The sequence below is a fragment of the Acomys russatus genome, chromosome 4 (assembly GCF_903995435.1).
Source record: "Acomys russatus chromosome 4, mAcoRus1.1, whole genome shotgun sequence".
NCBI lineage: Eukaryota > Metazoa > Chordata > Mammalia > Rodentia > Muridae > Acomys > Acomys russatus.
Genome location: NC_067140.1, coordinates 6,740,675 through 6,758,839, shown reverse-complemented (window position 1 = coordinate 6,758,839; position 18,165 = coordinate 6,740,675). Strand labels below are relative to the sequence as shown.

The window sequence follows — 18,165 nt, the reverse complement described above, 5'->3', positions numbered from 1 at the left end:
ACTTGCTGTAGTAAACGCCTCTCATGAACCTCTAGGCCAAGCAAACTACTCCACATTAGGACAGGAGACATTAAGATACAGGGTAAGAGAGAAAGTAAAGTGTTTGCCATGCAAGGACCTGAGTTCTCCAGCACCCACTTAAACAGCTCAGTGGGTGTGGTCAGCAAGACTAGCAGACTCAAAAAGCCTTTGTCTCAGAGAGAGACCCCATCTCAAACCCGGTGGACCACCCTGAGGGACAAGCTCTGGCCTCTACATGCATGTGCACTCAACATGCTTCCCCTGATACACACACACACACACACACACACACACATCATGCATCCTCTGCTACACACACTCACACACACACACACACACACACTCAACATGCTTCCCCCGCTACACACACACTGAACATGCATTGCCTGCAACGCAAACACACACAGCAAACAGCCCCTGCTACACACACACTCACACACACACACACGTTAGACAAGTGAATACATTTTATTGTCAGTTTGGCTGGTAAACATTAAAAGAAAAACCAGCCGGGCGTGGTGGCGCACGCCTTTAATCCCAGCACTCGGGAGGCAGAGGCAGGCGGATCGCTGTGAGTTCGAGGCCAGCCTGGTCTACAAAGTGAGTCCAGGATGGCCAAGGCTACGCAGAGAAACCCTGTCTTGAAAAACCAAAAAAAAAAAAAAAAAAAAAAAAAAAGTATACTGATTTTGGATAGCTGGCATCTACCTCTCATCCGTGACCACACAAATAGACCTTCTATCAACCTTCCCAATGCTGCGACCCTTTAATAGTTCCTCATGCTGTGGTGCCCAACCATACATTTTCATTGCTACTTCATAACTGTAATTTTGCTACTATTATGAATTGTAATGCAAATATCTGATATGTGTCCTCCAGGTGGGCTGAGCCCTACAGGTTGAGAAGCACTGCTTTATATGCTGGGTAGACAATTTAGCAGAATCTATTAAAAGCTTAAAAATGACGCTTCCATTTGACTGTTGGGAAAGTGCTTACTGTGTGTGTGGTTTAAATGAGCATGGCCTGCAGAGGTTCATATGCTCGTAGGTTCACAGGGCCTCAGTTGTTGGAACTGTGGAAAGCATCAGGAAGTGTGGCAGTTGGAGGAGGTGTGTCACCAGAGGCAGGCTCTGAGGTGTCAGGAGCCCACACCATTCCCAGTGCCAGCTCTGCCTTCTGCTTTCAGACTGAGCTGTGAGCTCTCAGCCATTCCTCCACCAAGACGTTGCTCGCTCGCTCAGCTGATGGACTCTACCCCTCTGACACTGTAAGCCCAGTTCAATGCTTTCTTTATAAGTTGCCTTGGGCATGGTGTTTTACCACAGAAGTGGAAAAGAGGCTCAGATGCTCTGCAAGCATGAGGCCCTGCGCTCAGATCCCCAGCAGCCATGTAAAAGCTAGCACAGCAGACAGGCAGGTTCCTGGCCTAGCCAGCCAGCCAGCCTCGTGAATCAGTGAGCTCCAGGTTCACTTGGAGATCCTGCCTCAAAAATAGGGTGGAAAGCCTGTAATCACATAAAATTGGAAGAACTGACTCTACAAAGCTGTCTTCTGACATCCAAGCCTGCACCATAACATGCACATGCCCAAACACACATTATATACACAATATTTTTAAATTTTGCTATTTATTTTGCTTCCGCATGTGTTTGTGTGTGTGTGTGCACATAAGGGCATGTGCCATGATGCGCATTTGGAGGTACTTTATGTGTCCTTCGAGGATCAAACTGAAGTTGGCAAGTTGCACAGTGAGTGCTTTCTACCCACTGAACCATCTTCCTGGACTCTACAATTAGTATTATTATTTTTTAAAGATTTATTTATTATGAATACAATGCTCTGTCTGCATATACACCCGCATGCCAGAAGAGAGCATCAGATCACATTATAGATGGTTGTGAGCCACCATGTGGTTGCTGACAATTGAACTCAGGACCTCTGGAAGAGCCATTTCTCCAGCCCTGTAAAATTATTTTTAAAAAAGCTACCTATTGCCTCTCTTTTACCAAGAACCACTACAGATCAACTAGAGAGTAAAAAACCAGAAACTTCATGTAGGATCAAGTTAGAAGCCATCTGTAACTACAAACCACAAGTCGCAAAGACCAAAAGAAGGAAAGGTGTTACATGACTCACAGATAACGATATTTAAATATACTTGAGGGCCTGTAGGATACTGCTCCACACAAACAGTATTCCAAGGTCAAATGACAGACCTTCAGGAGTCTGAACTGTTCTCTAGGGAAACTGAGTAAGACTCATAGGTATTTAAGAAGAGGTGAAAGTCATAAACTGGATTATCAGACTGTTTCCCATCCCTGTCTTGTTCCATAACACCAACAGCCAGGCAACTGCAGTACACCAACAGCCAGGCAAGTGCAGTACATCAACAGCCAGGCAAGTGCAGTACATCAACAGCCAGGCAAGTGCAGTACACCAACAACCAGGCAAGTGCAGTACACCAACAGCCAGGCAAGTGCAGTACATCAACAACCAGGCAAGTGCAGTACACCAACAGCCAGGCAAGTACAGTACACCAACAGCCAGGCAAGTGCAGTACACCAACAGCCAGGCAAGTGCAGTACACCAACAGCCAGGCAAGTGCAGTACACCAACAGCCAGGCAAGTACAGTACACCAACAGCCAGGCAAGTGCAGTACACCAACAGCCAGGCAAGTGCAGTACATCAACAACCAGGCAAGTGCAGTACATCAACAGCCAGGCAAGTGCAGTACACCAACAACCAGGCAAGTGCAGTACATCAACAGCCAGGCAAGTGCAGTACACCAACAGCCAGGCAAGTACAGTACATCAACAACCAGGCAAGTGCAGTACATCAACAACCAGGCAAGTGCAGTACATCAACAGTACTCTCACCTCCTGAAACTATTAGGCATCCTCAATTTCTTAGTGCTTTACTTACCAAGAATGACCCAACATTTCCAGAAAAACCTTTCTTTGAATTACAGAGTAAAATATAGAGATACATTTAGAAGGCATGTTGGGCAAAAGAAGAAAATATTAAAGAGATATAACTAACCCTAAATAATAAAAAAGAAATGCAAGTCAGGTGCAGTATTGCACCCCTGTAATCCCAGCACTCAGGGAGGCAGAGGCAGGTGGATTTCTGTGAGTTCAAGACTAGCCTGGTCTACAAAGGGATTCCAGGACAGCCAGGGCTACAGAGAGAAACCATGTCTCAAAAAACGAAAACAAAAACCAAAAAACCCAAAACAACAAAAAGAATTGCAAAACTTCAGAGGTATATGCTCAGTGGAAGAGCACTTGCCTTGTATGTACATAAAACAGAAAGAAAACAAACACATTGACTCATAGGATGTAAGTTTAAACTAAAAGGGCGATTCTTTTTTTTTGGTTTTTCGAGACAGGGTTTGTCTGTGTAGCCTTGGCCATCCCGGACTCACTTTGTAGACCAGGCTAGCCTCGAACTCACAGCGATCCACCTGCCTCTGCCTCCTGAGTGCTGGGATTAAAGGCGTGCGCCACTACGCCCGGCTAAAAGGGCAATTCTATAGGATTGCCCAATGGATAAATGTAAGACCCACAAAAGGGCACATTAGGGACTAGGCTTGTAGCTCAGTTGGTAGAGGCCTTGTCTAGCGTGCACAAAGCCCTGGGGTCCCTACCACCATATAAACTGGGTGTGGTGACACATGCCTATAATCCCAGCACTTGGGAGCTGGAAGCATGAAGACCAGGAGTTCAAGGTCATCCCTGGCTAGTCAGTGGGTTAGAGGCCAGAGGCCAGCCTGGGCTGCATAGGACCCAGTCTTTAATAAAAAAAAAAAAAAAAAAAAAAAAAAAAAAGGGAGGATACATTATTACAAACCCAAATCCGCCATCAGTGGGAAAAGAAGGATTGTGAAAATTTCTAGAAAGAAGGTTGAGAGGCAGCAGGTTCCAGACCAGCCTGAGTTACATATCAAGCTCCAGGCCAGCTTACGGACTGGGTGGTGGTGGTGCACACCTATAATCTCAGCAGCTGGGAGGCACAGACAGGTGATCTCTGTGACTTTGCAGCCAGCTGGGACTACAGAGGCAGTTCCACAACAGCCAAGGCTACACAGGGAAACTTCTCAAAAAATAAAACAAAAATAAAACAAATAAAAGAAACTAGGCAATAATGGAGCAATATATTCAAAGTCATATAGGAAAATATCAATTTAGAATTTAGCACATAGACACCTACCAATAAAGTGTGAGTCAATAAGACATTTATGCAGACTATTAAAAGGAACTTAAAGGGATTGCGAGGTAGGGTTTTTGGCTAAGATTATGGGCAGTTCTTCCAGAGGACTCAGGTTCGAGTCCCAGCTCCAGCATGGCAGGCAACTCACGCCCATCTATAACTCAGTCCCAGAGGATCCAGGGACCTCTTCCAGCCTCCCTAGACATTTCATGTACATGCTGCACGGCACACACACACAGGCAAAAACATCCATACACACAGAATAAAAATAAAGGAGAAAATCCTTTAAAAGGAACTTTAAAATGAGATAGGGTTTATATATTGTATATATACATATCCCCACAATAATCACATGAAAGGAAAACACATACAAAGAGATACAACCCTAAAAATGTTCGGGAAGCCCATCAAAAGTCAGAAAAGGCAGGCAAGCAGAAGGGGAGAGGTTTATCTTTCTGCAGGCTGTATTTTTTAGAGCAGGATAGGAGGGAGGGAGAAAAAGGTGGGGGAAGAAAAGGGTACAAACAGGAAACAAATAAAACATCGGACTTAAGCTTTTACCACATTAATAATTAAGTGAAAGTGAGTTAAAATTACCAGTTAAAAGACAGAAATGACAACATGACCTACACTGGGCATGATGGTGCATGTCTGTAATTTCAGCACTAAGACAGGGGGGATAACTGTGATTCTACCAAAGGTATATAAGTTCAAGGCCATCCTGGCTATGCAGGAGACTCTCTCAACCACACCCACCACCTGAAACTCAAGTAATAAAGAGGTAGCTTGGAAGCAAAATACAGAAAAAGATATTCCAAGTAAACATCAGATAACAGGGAGCAGGGACATTAGAAAGACTTCACAGCAAACAAACCCACCAAGGTCAGAGAGGAGACAGTGTTTGATGACTAAAGGGTCAATTTACAGAGAAGACAAGGGGCCAATCTTAAATTTGTATGCACTAAGCATCAAACCTTCAAAATAGGAAAAGAAAAATGCCTGATAGAGTTGAATGAGACAAACTCACAACTATATTCAGACATTTTAAGATCCCTCTCGCAACAGCTGACAGAAACATAGAGTCAGTAAGGAAGGAGACTCAGCGACATGATGACCAACAGTAACAGAAACATAATGTCACAAATACAGAAGGACAGTTAAAGAGCACTCCACACAATAGCAGAACGCACACTTTCTTCACGGTTCTGTAGAACACTTGCCAAGATAAACAGTATCGATAAACTAAGAGGTGGACTCCTGCGATGTGCTGTAAACTGTAAGAATGTTAAACGGCAGCGGCTGAGTGAAGCACCAGATGAAGGGCCAGCATGAAGGCCTTTCTGGTGACAGAGTTTTATGCCGTAGGTATCATTTTCTTGTGGTTTTACTGAGGTGTCTCTTATTTGTTCATAGTCAGTCTTAATTCAAAAATCAGACAATGATTCCTAGGTTTTAAATTGTGTGCTGCTCTGAGCAGTACAGTAAACATCACACTGTCTCACTCTATGCTGCTGTGGATGGGACTCATCCACACTGTCTGTGCTCCCTGCTCATCACTTACTCAGGAGTCACGACTGTGACGTGGTATTTCAGTGCTTATGTTTAAGTAACCCTCACCTTACTCAAGTGCGAGAACAGAGACAGCAGTAATTTGGATGTGACAAAAAGTAACCACAAAGTGCCTTGTTAGGTGAGAGGATAAAAGCACAACCGGGCACTTTGAGAGAGGTGGACGGTATTCGCATAACATCTTGTTAGAACTATTAGTGTTGCTCTCTCACTGTGCCTGTAGAAACTAAACTTTATCAGCCAGGCATGATGGCACATCTGTCACCCCAGCACTTGGGAAGCAGAGCAGGAAGATTGCTGCCAACTTTAGCTACACAGAGAGACCTTGTCTCATAAAACAAAAACAGGCTGGTGAGAGGGCTGGGCAGGTAAGGGTTCTTGCCACCACGCCTAAGGACATGAGTTCAATCCCTGGGACCCTCCAGGGTGAAAGAAAAGCACCCAAAGCTGCCCTCTGACCTCCACCCACACATGGCAGCACGCATGGACATGGGTACTTTTATCTCTTCTGTTCTTTCTCTTTCATGAGATGTTCCTGATAGCTCGAGCTGAGATGCCAAGCAAAAAACTAGATATGAAAATGACCCCAGACAGAGTCAGCAGCCGTGACCCTCCCTACCTCTGAGGAAAGTAGTGTTCTATCACGCTATAAAAAAATGTTTTGCTAGGGGATCTCGTGAATTATTTACAAAACTCTTCCAACAGCAAAAACTCCATATGGCAATGCCTATGTTATCGAAGTAGGCTTTGGTATGCTCCCAGATACAGGAGTCCGTATAGCTTGGCTATTACTCCACATCCACTTCTGCCTTACACGGGAGGGCGATAGATGGGTTACAATTCATGAAAAGAATGTGTCTTGGTTTTTCCTAAATGGGGCTGAGTGCCTTGAACGGGCTCGGCCTCCTTGGTGTGTTCTTTTTAAAAAGAATCAAAAGATTTAAAAGAAACAACTAACAAAGCTGCTGGCCTGATTAAATGCTGTAGGGTTGAGTAACAGGAATTTAGATTATTTAGTGAAATGATATGGGCAGGATATTGACCATAAAGTGCCTACATATAGAAAAAGAAGTCTCCAGAAGAGAAGGATTAAAACGGTTTGAATTCACCCCTTGAAGGTTCACATAAGACTTAGGCACTAGATGTTAGACAATAAATAACCGCAAGAATTCATTAGCCTGCACCTGCTCGTGGTGTATGCTATTAACTCTGGATGGTCTTATGCTTTCTGTGCCAAGTAATTAAAATCGATGATGTTATCTGTTCTATCTGGGATTGCTTCGCTGAAGCCATCTTCCAACAACAGTTGTATCCGCAAAGACACACTTGTTTCACTGTGTATAAATATCCTTGCCTGAAAGCTGCAAAATACACTCAGATTCAAACTGCCCCTACGTTTGTCTCTGTCTGTCACCACAGAATCCTTACCCACAAGTCTTGGAGGACCCTCGTCCCAGGGACACCCTTACCCGGCTGGGGTGGCACGTGGCAATGGGCCTGTGAGGGGCTCAACAGATACAGGCACTAGCCGCACAAACCTGGGAACATGATTTCGATGACGCCTGGAATCCACTTAAAGGAGGAAGCAAACCACTGACTCCATCAAGCTGTCCTCTGACCTCCACACGTGCTGTGGCATGTGCACCTACATGTACACCACAGGCATCCATGCACACATACAACAATTATACCTAAAAACATTAAGCTAGGCAGTGGAGGCACACACCTTTAATCCCAACGCTTGGGGCGGAGAGAACAACCAACACTAAGCTGGAGGCCAGTGTGGTCTACAGCGCTAGTTCCAGGACAGCCAGGGATACACTGAGAAAAGCTGTCTCAAACAAACAAACAAACAAACAACAAGTCCATAAAAATCTCTTCTTACAGCCGGGCGTGGTGGCGCATGCCTTTAATCCCAGCACTCGGGAGGCAGAAGCAGGCGGATCGCTGTGAGTTCGAGGCCAGCCTGGTCTACAAAGTGAGTCCAGGATGGCCAAGGCTACACAGAGAAACCCTGTCTCGAAAAACCAAAAAAAAAAAAAAAAAATCTCTTCTTACTAAGTGGGGACCAGAATGATGTCCTACACCAAACCCTGTCACGCCAAAGAAATGACAAGGCCTAGTTGAATTATGTGACTCCGGGGTGAAGAAGTAAGTTGATAACTCCTCCGTGATAAACTAATTCAGAAACATAAAAACTGACAATTAATTAGGGAGAAAAATTCAGAATGCAGGTAAGTAGCCTGCAAACAGTTTCCTGCTTTATTTACGCAGAATTCGAGCAACAGCTGCAGCTGAGTGTCGTGGCACATGCATTTAATGCTTGGAAGGCAGAGGCAGGCATATCTCTGTGACTTCAGGATCAGCTTGCTCTGCACAGTGACTTCCAGGACGGCCACAGGTAAAAAGCCAAGAGAAAGAGAGAGAGAAAAAAAAGTCTCCAAAAACTGAGAGAGAGAAAGGGGGTGGGGAGCAATTGTTGTATAATATTATAATACTTTTAATAAACAGCAGCTATTCAAACTATTATGTCAGAAAGTCAGTCAGCTTCCTCTGACCTCATGCTTTTCATGATCCCTTGTTCAGAGAATGCTGGTTTCTGTCAGAGCCTCCTAACTGCTGGCAGTGCATTTCCCTGACATGACACACAGCTGAGCACTTTCTTTAACCACTCAGTTTCTCTTGAGACTGGGGGACAGTGTTGTGCCACAGCTGAACCGAAAGGCCTTGGACGCCCTGGAGCTGGAGTTACAGGAGGCTGTGAGCCACCACGCAGGTGCTGGGAGTGAACCTGGGTCTTCTGCAAGCGCAGTCTGTGCACCTCACTTCTGAGCCATCTCTCCAGCCCCAGAGCAGGGCGTGTGCGCATGGCTCCTAGCTGCGGCTGACGCTGGCATCTTACTCCACTCTCAGTACCTTCTTGTCAAGGAGTTTGGCGATGTACGGCTTGAAGTAGTGCTCCTTTATCCCTTTGGCCTCCACCGTTAGCCCATCGTGCAGATCGCAGAGCACAGCAAGGATGCAGGGAGGCTCTGCTGCAGCTCTGAAGTCCGCAGCGTGGAAGTCACACGGTAAACCTAGGTGACAGAGCGTGAGGGATAGGAGGGACAAAACAACAGTCAATTTTTACACAGTTTCTAAAAGTTTATAATTACTTTTCAAAAATAAACATTTTACCTTTAAATGACGGATTTAACAAGTCTCGTCTATTTGGGCACATAATAGCATTGGCAAAAATCAGGTCCAAGCAGCACAGAAGTAAATGATATGAGTTTACTAAATCATCACCAATCATACGAAAATTACCTTTATAAGAAAAACAAAGTTACAATCCAGAAAGCTCTCATCACCAAGCCCAGAGCAGCAATGTAAAGCACTGAGAAGGGAGCCTACCCTTAGTGTACACAAACAGTGTCCAGCAGAAGTTAAAGAGGTCCTTAGCACTGCACGGGAGTCTCCTAAAAGAAAAACAGCGTTTAGTTTGCTTATTAGATGTTTGTTTGTTTGTTTGCTAAGCATTGAAAGAACAAACATTAAAAAAAAAAAAAAGAACAAACATAAATGAGTCAGTCAAATTCCATGTACAACTCCACTCAGGAGACAGATGACTCAGGAACTGACTTGGTGAAGATTTCAGTATGCATTGAACAATCAGATTAGAGAAAAATAATTAAAGGATTACCTTAATTTTGAAATATAAGTAATTGTCTATGAATTTCAAAAGAAATTTAAGTCTTTGCAGAAAGGTAAAATGTAGACTTTTATAAAGTCTCCTAATAGTTTTGCATCACAAATATATGCAATTAAGGGTCTCACCTCTGCTTCCTGCTCCGTGGCAACTTTGGCAGCTCTTCATATGGATTTTGAAATATATCTAAAAAGATGGGCTCAAATTTTTTAAAAATTACAGTAGATACTTCAAAATTTCTTTCCAGCCTTTCTATGCGCTCACGGAATTCTTGTGGTGCATTTGCCATGTCCATCCACTTCTTCATTTTACTAAAAAACTGTATTAAGCTTTAAAAAAAAGATAGATAGAAAAGAAAGAAAAGACAACTTCAAAGTTAAGTCCATACAATGGATTGAAAATGATATTCTCAGCCGGGCATGGTGGTGCACGACTTTAATCCCAGCACTCGGGAGGCAGAGGCAGGTGGATCACTGTGAGTTCAAGGCCAGCCTGGTCTACAAAATGAGTCCAGGACAGCCAAGGCTACACAGAGTAACCCTCTCTCTCTCGAAAAAAAAAAAAAAAAATGATATTCTCTTCATGACTAAAAGTCTTTATTTTCAAAGTCTAAACCTATGAAGAAGCAAACAAGATAAACCCTCACCCCTAGCTTAAACTCTTACTCCCTGCACTACAAATCATCCTGGGACCCAGGATCATCATGGCGATTGAGGAAACGGAAATGACAGCTATAGTGGAAGTTTTGGTTTCTTTAGAAACTCAGTATGTTATGTAAACATATTCTTTGTTTTCATCCCAGCTGTGGGATATGGGGCTGCTTTATGCTTGAGTTTGTCCACAGATGTTAATTATGAATGTCTTGTGCTCTGAGAGGAGGCGTGACCTTTGCCAGCTGCAGATAGTTTAATTCTGAAGACTGAGAGGGAACAGATGCCAGAGCCCAGTGAGGGCCAGGGGCGTGTGAAGAAGGCAACTGCTGCTCTCCTGCTGCTGCTGCTGATTTCTCCTGTGGCTGCATGTGCTGTTTGCTGGACTGCTGGATATCCTGACCACAAAGACTGGACTTGCCCCAAGGACCTACATCCCTAAACAGCAGGAAGTAGTAAAGAAACATATGCTGCCCCTTTCCCTCTAGCCTTCTCTCTCCTACCTAGTGTTGGGGGGTTGGAAGATATTAGGGTGGATAGGGTTGGAAGGTAGGTAGAGGCATAAGGAACCCAAATAAAATAGATTTTTAAAAAGGTGCTAGAGGCAGCAGTCTTCCATGATGCAGGCAATAAAATCACCTACCTAGTTCTTTCATCCTCTACACCTAGGCATGTTCCCCATGTCATTCATGAAATAAATGTTTCACAACAACTTATAGGTTCACAGTCAGAAGAAAACAAGGCTTCCAAACAAAAAGCTGTCACCAGACCATTATGGGTTGGGAGTAAAATTCAGGTGTTTGAGTTCTTTCTGTTTGTTTTTAAGACAGGGCTTCTCTTGTAGCTTCCGCTGTCCTGGAACCCACTCTGCACCTCAGTCGGAGCTCTGCCTGCCTCTGATGCTCAGGTGCTAGAATTTACGGCGCTGTGCACGTATCTTCTTCACGTGCATGCCACGTCTGAGCAAGTGCAAAAGGAAAGAAGGAACGACCGAGCCCTTTGAAATGGAGTCACGAGGAGCTGTGAGCTCCCTGATGGGTGCTGGGAACCAGATTCAGGTTCTCTGCAAGGCCAGGAGCGCTTACGCGCTGCGCCACGTCTCCACAACCTCCACTGTAAGTTGTGAGACAGAGCTGTCTTTTTGACTGCACTGGATAGCCAAGCACCCCCAGGATTTGCCTGCCTCAGTCCTCCAGATCTGAGGTTGAGAGGACTCAAAGATTTTTTAAATTGGTTAAACCCTCGGTATAAGAGACAAGCAGTTGGGCAGACCCAGGGAGTAACTGGGCTACATTCCCTCCTGAACTAACACCATACCGTTCCCTAGCAACCCACTCAGATGGCCACTGAAACTATGGCCAAAGGCCACACAGTCAGGTGGACCTCCGTAACCACGGATGGCCTCAGCTCCTCTCTCAGGGTCATAAAGTTCCTTGAAGAAACAGACTTAAAAGTTAGGAACACAGCTGTAAGGAGATTTGGGCTCACATCTAGCTGCAAAGAAGAGCCCCACTGGAGATAGCGTTGCCTAGTGACTGACCAGAAGGATCCCACTGGAGGTAGAGTTGCTAAGAGACCCAGTTTTATGGCACATTCCTTCCTGCCCACTGGAGACAGGGTTACTAAGAAACCACACACTTCCCTGGACAAGGTAGTGAGCAAAGAGAACAAAGAAAGCTAAGCCATGGGTGGTCTTGACGCCTTTTTCTGTAGCCTGTCACCTTTAGACTTTAGACTTTCCTATGTTTCTCAACCAAAAGGTGATTGCAAGGCTAGGACCTCCCTGCTTTAGGGGCGTTGGGAGGAAAGGGACTTATAAAAAGCCTTGGCCTCCTGAGTGCTGGGATTAAAGGTGTGCACTAAACTGCTATCTTTCTCAGTTTTAAAACATCAGTCATATATATATATATATATATGTTTGTTTGTTTTTCCAAGACAGGGTTTCTTTGTGTGCCTTGGCTGTCTTGTACTCAACTTTGTAGACCAGGCTGGCCTTGAACTGAGAGAGATCTGCCTGCCTCCCTGAATGCTGGGATTAAAGGTGAGTGCCACCATGCCCAGATCACGAATCATATTCTTTTTTTTTTTTTTTTTTTTTTTTTGGTTTTCGAGACAAGGCTTCTCTATGTTATCTTGGATGTCCTGGATTCACTTTGTAGACCAGGCTCACAGCGATCCACCTGTCCCTGCCTCCCCAGTGTTGGGTTTAAAGGCGTGCGCCACCACACCTGGCTACCAATCATATTCTCGAAGATATTTATCCTTTTCCATTATTTAAGTTTTATATTTCTTTTTAGCAAATTTGGCAAAGGAAAAAATAGATTAGAAAGTTGGCAATGATGTCACACGTCAAAAATGTTTATATTAGTGTATAATGTGTTCCTGTAATATACTATACAGTACATTAATACATTGATATTAATACCCACAATATAAAGGACAATGTCAGGTAATTTGTGAGGTAATGATTTGGGACATTATTTATTCCATAGTAAATTATCTTTAAGCTACTAAGTTTAGTGCTCTACCACCAAAGAAATCTCAGTTTACAAGCTCTAAAAAAGTAATGACTGGTAATTCAACACTTAATTTTCTGTTCTTGACTTCAGACATCTTCAAGTTGAAAATACCTCTTGACTGGATGAAATGCAGTTGAAGTTGAGGATTAGGAATTACGGACCTAGACCCCAAACAAGACATGAACAAGGATGACGCCAACAGACACGCTAATGTGGAAGGGAGGACGTAGACAAAAGGCTACAGACGACACGGGAAGGAGCAGCACAGCATTGGTGCCGCAACAACAAATGGTCAGCCCAGAAAACATAAGCATATACCCGGAGCAGGCTGTACTTACATATTGGGAAATATACACACACATATGGAACAATCAGTAAAGAAAACATAAACATATACCTGGAGCAGGCTGTACTTACATATTGGGAAATATACACACACATATGGAACAATCAGTAAAGAAAACATAAACATATACCCAGAGCAGGCTGTACTTACATATTGGGAAATATACACACACATATGGAACAATCAGTAAAGAAAACATAAACATATACCCGGAGCAGGCTGTACTTACATATTGGGAAATATACACACACATATGGAACAATCAGTAAAGAAAACATAAACATATACCCGGGGCAGGCTGTACTTACATATTTGGAAATATACACACACATATGGAACAATCAGTAAAGAAAAAGGCCATGGATTTGATAGAAAGCACAGAGGGGAAATGCGTGGGATGGGACGGAGGGAGGAACAGGATAGGGAGAAGGATGTGATTAGAATCTCAAGAAAAGTACTAGCACTAAAAAGAATCATGGCCCTTGCTGTGCAGGCTTCAAGACCTCAGCTTGACGCCTGGAACCCATGTAAGTGTGGACGGAGAGCGCTGACTCAGCTGACGCTGTCCTCCGGCCTCCACACATGGGCCAAGGCATGTGTCCCCTGCTATCAAACTAAAATTTCATTTACAATTATTTTGTGATAGGGTTGGAGATGTACCTCAGTGGTAAAGTGCTTAAAAGAACAAAACAATGAAACCCTGTCTCAAAAAGCAAAAACAAACAAACAAATAAAATAATCAAAGAGAAAGTGTGGGAAAGTACAGTAGAGTAACAGACTTTGACCTAGGAGTCAACAAAAACTTCACAGAGGAAGATTTAAACCTGCTAAGTAGTGGGGCTGGAGAGATGGCTCAGAGGTTAAGAGCACTGTCTGTTCTTCCAGAGGTCCTAAGTTCAATTCCCAGCAACCACATGGTGGCTCACAACCATCTATCTAATGAGATCTAATGTCTTCTTCCTGGCCTGCAGGACTACATGCAGGCAGAGCACTGTGTACATAATAAAAATAAACCTTTTTAAATGTAAGTGAAGGGAAACTGTCAGTAGGAGCTCCTGAGGTGCATTAGACAGGGACAGAGACTGGAGAGAGGATTCCTAGGGGGCAGCAGAGACAGGAAGACGCCTTTACTTCAACTTCCTTTCCAACAGCTAAAACAAGAAAAGGAATAAGGAACAAAATCCAGGGCAGAATACCCCCAAACGCACTTCATATAGCTGTGCTTTCTAAAGCAAACACAAGGCATCAATCAGCTCTGCCTGACTATGGATGCAGAACTTAGGTCATTAGCCCTCTCTGCAGTTATAGCTGAAGGGAAATGTCCAGGCAGAGCGGCCTGCAGAACGCACACGCCTTGGACTGAGTTTAACATACTTAAGGATGTGAAGCAAGTGTCTAGTTTGAGTGACTTCGCCACTCAAGGTACTTAGGAATGCTCATCTGAGGAGAGGAAATAAAGGTCTGGGAGATTAGAATGCTTCCTGAGGGTTTCAGGACCAACATATTTTCAATCGTGGTGCCATTAAAATTACCCTTACTTTTTTGAATACTGTGTGTGCATGCACATGTGTGTAAATGTGCTTACCCATTCCTGTGTGCATGAATGAAGGCCAGAGATAGATGTTGGGTGTCTTCATCTATCCCTCACAACCTTTTGAGACAGAGTCTCTCACTGAAGCCGGAGCTCCGTGTTTCAGCTAGATTGGCAGGCCTGGTTTCGCCCCTCCATTTCTCATAACCTGCAACCCCCAGGTTACAGAGCAGGCGGCCACTGCTCCTGCCTTTTCTTGGCTGCTGAGATGTGGGTCCTCTGCTTGCTGAGCAAGCACTTCGTCCACGGAGCCAGCTCTCCAATGCTTTCACATTTTCTGTTTCCTAGTTATGCGCCTCCTGTTGCACGTCACTGTCTTTTATTCAGTCTACGCTGCCTTCTCCCGGAAGCATGCTAGGTCTGCCTCAGGTACCACAGTCAACTCCCTGTTTCCAGCCCCATGCCTCTGAGCACTGACAGGCTGAGTCAGGAAGTCTGTGTGTGAGTCCAGCCCTGTGTCTATTGAAAGCCCTTGCACATCCCAGGGATGTGCTGAAACAGTCTGTCTTGATGCCTCCTGGGGACGGTTCCAGCACCCCAGAAGACACCAAAATCCAATAATGTTCAAGTCCCTGATTTATTTTTGTTAAAGATTTGTTTATTTACTGTTATGTACACAGTGATGTGCCTACACACACACCTGCAGGCCTTAAGAGGGCATCAACACATTACAGATGGTTGTGAGCCACCATGTGGTTACTGGGAATTGAACTCAGGACCTCTGAAGAGCAGTCAGTGCACTTAACATCTGAGCCATCTCTCCAGCCCTCAGGTCCCTGATTTAAAATGGCAACGCATTTGCACATAAACTAGGATCATCTCTAGATTACCTGGTGTATTGATGTAAAAGCTATGTAAACAATCATACGATATTGTTTGCGGAATGACAAGTCTGTTCATACACAGGACAAACACAATTTTCCCCCAAATCCTTTCGATCTGTTGAACCCACAGACATGAATTCCACCGTAGGTGCCATCACAATTCTACTTCTACACTAAGCTCATGACCTAGCTGGGTTTCTATAGTAGAGTGACTCTAGGCAAAACAATCCTAAGCGGCTGTGATAACACCAAGGAAACAGGTATAGCCATCACTGTCCTGCTGTAAAGGTAAATACAGAAGTTACGGGAATAACAATGGTAACCACCATTCATTTTATTCAGAGCCAGACACCACACCAATCATCGGGGCAACGGCCTGGCAGGGAGGAGCGTGGGGCTGAGAAGAGCTTTGTGTGTGATGACTTTGATCAAACTACAGTGCAGGGTAGAAGCGAGAGCAGGAGGGTGGAGAAGTAAATGTCTCATTCTGCTGAACCGGGCTGCATCACAAACTGTGTCACCTTTGGGCGATAAGTTAACTAATTACGACCCCGCCCGCTTTCTCTTCTGCGGAGTGGGGACATCCAATAGTGTTTCAAAAGAGCGGTGGAGACATAATCAAAGGGTTGAGCCGCGATGAGCAACTCATCTTATCAGCGGATCGGGTCTGATCCGTTTAAGGGCAGCGCCCCGCCGTTTGGGGCGCTGGGCGGCGCGCAGAAATCAAGTGTGGAAGTCTGGAGCCTAGGGAACCCCGGAGCAGCGCCGGACTCAGACCCAGCAGCTCCTTTCCTGCGTTTCGGTTTCCCGCCTCAAAACAAAAATGGGTGGGTTGGCCGAGCTACACCCACCCTCCCCTCCCCGCATTCCTCGGAGACCCTCGCAGGTGGGGGAACTCCCACCGCCCGATGGGCTGGGGCGGGGGCGGGCCGGGGGTGGGGCCTGGCGAGGGTCGGGGCCGCCGCCCACCTGCCGCCGCTCACCTCTAGGCTGTAGTTGCCGCGGATGGCGGTGAAGTCGTCCAACGCTTCGGCCGCGCTCCCCTCGTCCAGGTTCAGCTCCTGGCACAGGGCCTGCAGCGCCTCCCTGGCCGCGGCCACCGCCGCCGCCCCCTCGGCGTGGGGCTCGTCCTCGAACATCCCCTCCGGCCCGACGGGCGGCGCGACCCGGCTTCGGGGTTTTCTTTTCCCTCCCGGCGAGCTACCCACAACCCCCCGCGACAAAGCGCGCGAAAATCGCCGGGTGGAGCTCGCCTTCCCTTCATCGTCTGCCTCCGCTTCGCTCCTCAAAAAGTCCCTTTCCCCTCCGGAGCCCGCAGTGGCCCCTCTCCGGGAGTGCGATAAGCAGACGGAGCTCACACTCTAAAGGAGATCTGGCTCGAGCGCTGGGTGCGCAGCTCCGGGGACACCGGCCCGCAGGGACCGGCGTGAGGGAGCGGGGCGGAAGGATCCGGGCCGGTGCTGAGGCCGCCGGGACTGTCGCTGGCGACCCGCGCTCTCCTTAGCGAGCCCCGTGGTGTGGGTAACTTAGGGCTGCCCGTGGGGAGTCCCGTCACCCCGGTGAGCAGCCTTCTCGGTGGACCCGAGGTCTCCCACCTCCCAGGCGCGCATTAGGCACGCTCTCGCTGAGCTTTGACCCTGTTTGGAAGTGGATGCGGGAGCAGCCGAAAGTGGTTTATTCCTGTGGAAGCGCCACGTCGGAGGCTCCCACACCTCGCCGCCACGGAGCGATGGAGAGGCAAGGGTTTTAAGTGACGCCCCTCAGCCTCACCCTTCCTCAACCCCCCGATTCTGGGGACTGTCCCAGTAAGTAGTCACTTCAGGAACAGAGATTGTCTTCGCGTTGACGCGAAAGGTGTTTTTCAAACGTAAGCTGGAACCTGACAGTTTCCCTCAGAATCCTTCCGTCTTTAAATACAACAAAATACAGCGTCAGACGCGCCAGGGAACTGGTAACCTTGAGAATGTCAAGCTGGTTCTCAGAGGAGGCTTTTCTCCCGCGTTCATCAAACTGAACATGCTTACCTAGCTCTTCATCAGTTAAGTAATTGTCACCTTCTCCTGCCATTTCTGAGCAGAGCATCTAGAAACAGCTGACACCACCCCACCCAACATCTATTTCCTTGTCTCCATTGTGCCTTATCGTCTGAAATTGTCTTCTAAAAGAGATGTGTGGAAGATGGAACCTTTTGTCTTCACTCTGTTCGCCTGTTTGGATGATTTCTCTCTAGGCACTCCGTACTGTGTGTGTGTGTGTGTGTGTGTGTGTGTGTGTGTGTGTGTGTGGTGTTTGAAAAACTACAAAGTGCCCCTCTCTGGATGACGGATTCACTAGAGAAGACTATGGGGCTGCCAAGGCAAGTTAGGATGGAATTCCTAGGCCCACTAAGGCCTGCTGTTACACTCAAAGCGTGCTAGTGACCGTCAGTGTGTATTGGACAAAATCCACTGGCTGCACGTGTGGCCTTGTGTACTGGGGAAGATTAAGAGTACCAAGTTTGGTTATAGTAGGGTTTTTGTTGTCTTCCACGCTAGGAGGTGCCAGAATGGAAGCAGTCTTTGGACTAAAGGACAGGGTATACTGCTGATGAGGGAGGAGTCCTGGTGTGCCTTCTAGGGAAATGTAAACCTCTCTAAATCTCAGATAGACAAATCACAACAGACCAAAGAAACAGCTGCAGCCTCATGCAGTGAGTTTAATGGGGTTAGAGGAAGGAACATGGATGATTCAAAGACAGCTGCGTCATC

General features: G+C 46.0%; 2 protein-coding genes across 5 annotated transcripts in view; both read right to left on the bottom strand.

Annotated features, from left to right (window-relative positions):
• Nucleotides 1-18,165, bottom strand: part of Rpn2 (ribophorin II) — a 108,765-nt gene that overhangs the window by 65,905 nt on the left and 24,695 nt on the right. The gene's annotated exons all lie outside the window — the stretch shown is intronic.
• LOC127187607 (retinoblastoma-like protein 1) lies at nucleotides 8,542-9,815 on the bottom strand. 2 transcript variants are annotated; one of them, XM_051143669.1, is made up of 4 exons: nucleotides 9,617-9,815; nucleotides 9,194-9,258; nucleotides 8,978-9,106; nucleotides 8,546-8,877 (listed from the first exon to the last, which is right to left on the bottom strand). In XM_051143669.1, the coding sequence occupies exons 1-4, from the start codon at nucleotides 9,793-9,795 to the stop codon at nucleotides 8,699-8,701; spliced, it is 552 nt and encodes a 183-aa protein (XP_050999626.1). In that variant the 5' UTR covers nucleotides 9,796-9,815; the 3' UTR covers nucleotides 8,546-8,698. The 2 variants fall into 2 exon arrangements, with proteins under 2 accessions (XP_050999627.1, XP_050999626.1); XM_051143670.1 differs by lacking the exon at nucleotides 8,978-9,106 and having other exon boundaries at nucleotides 8,542-8,877.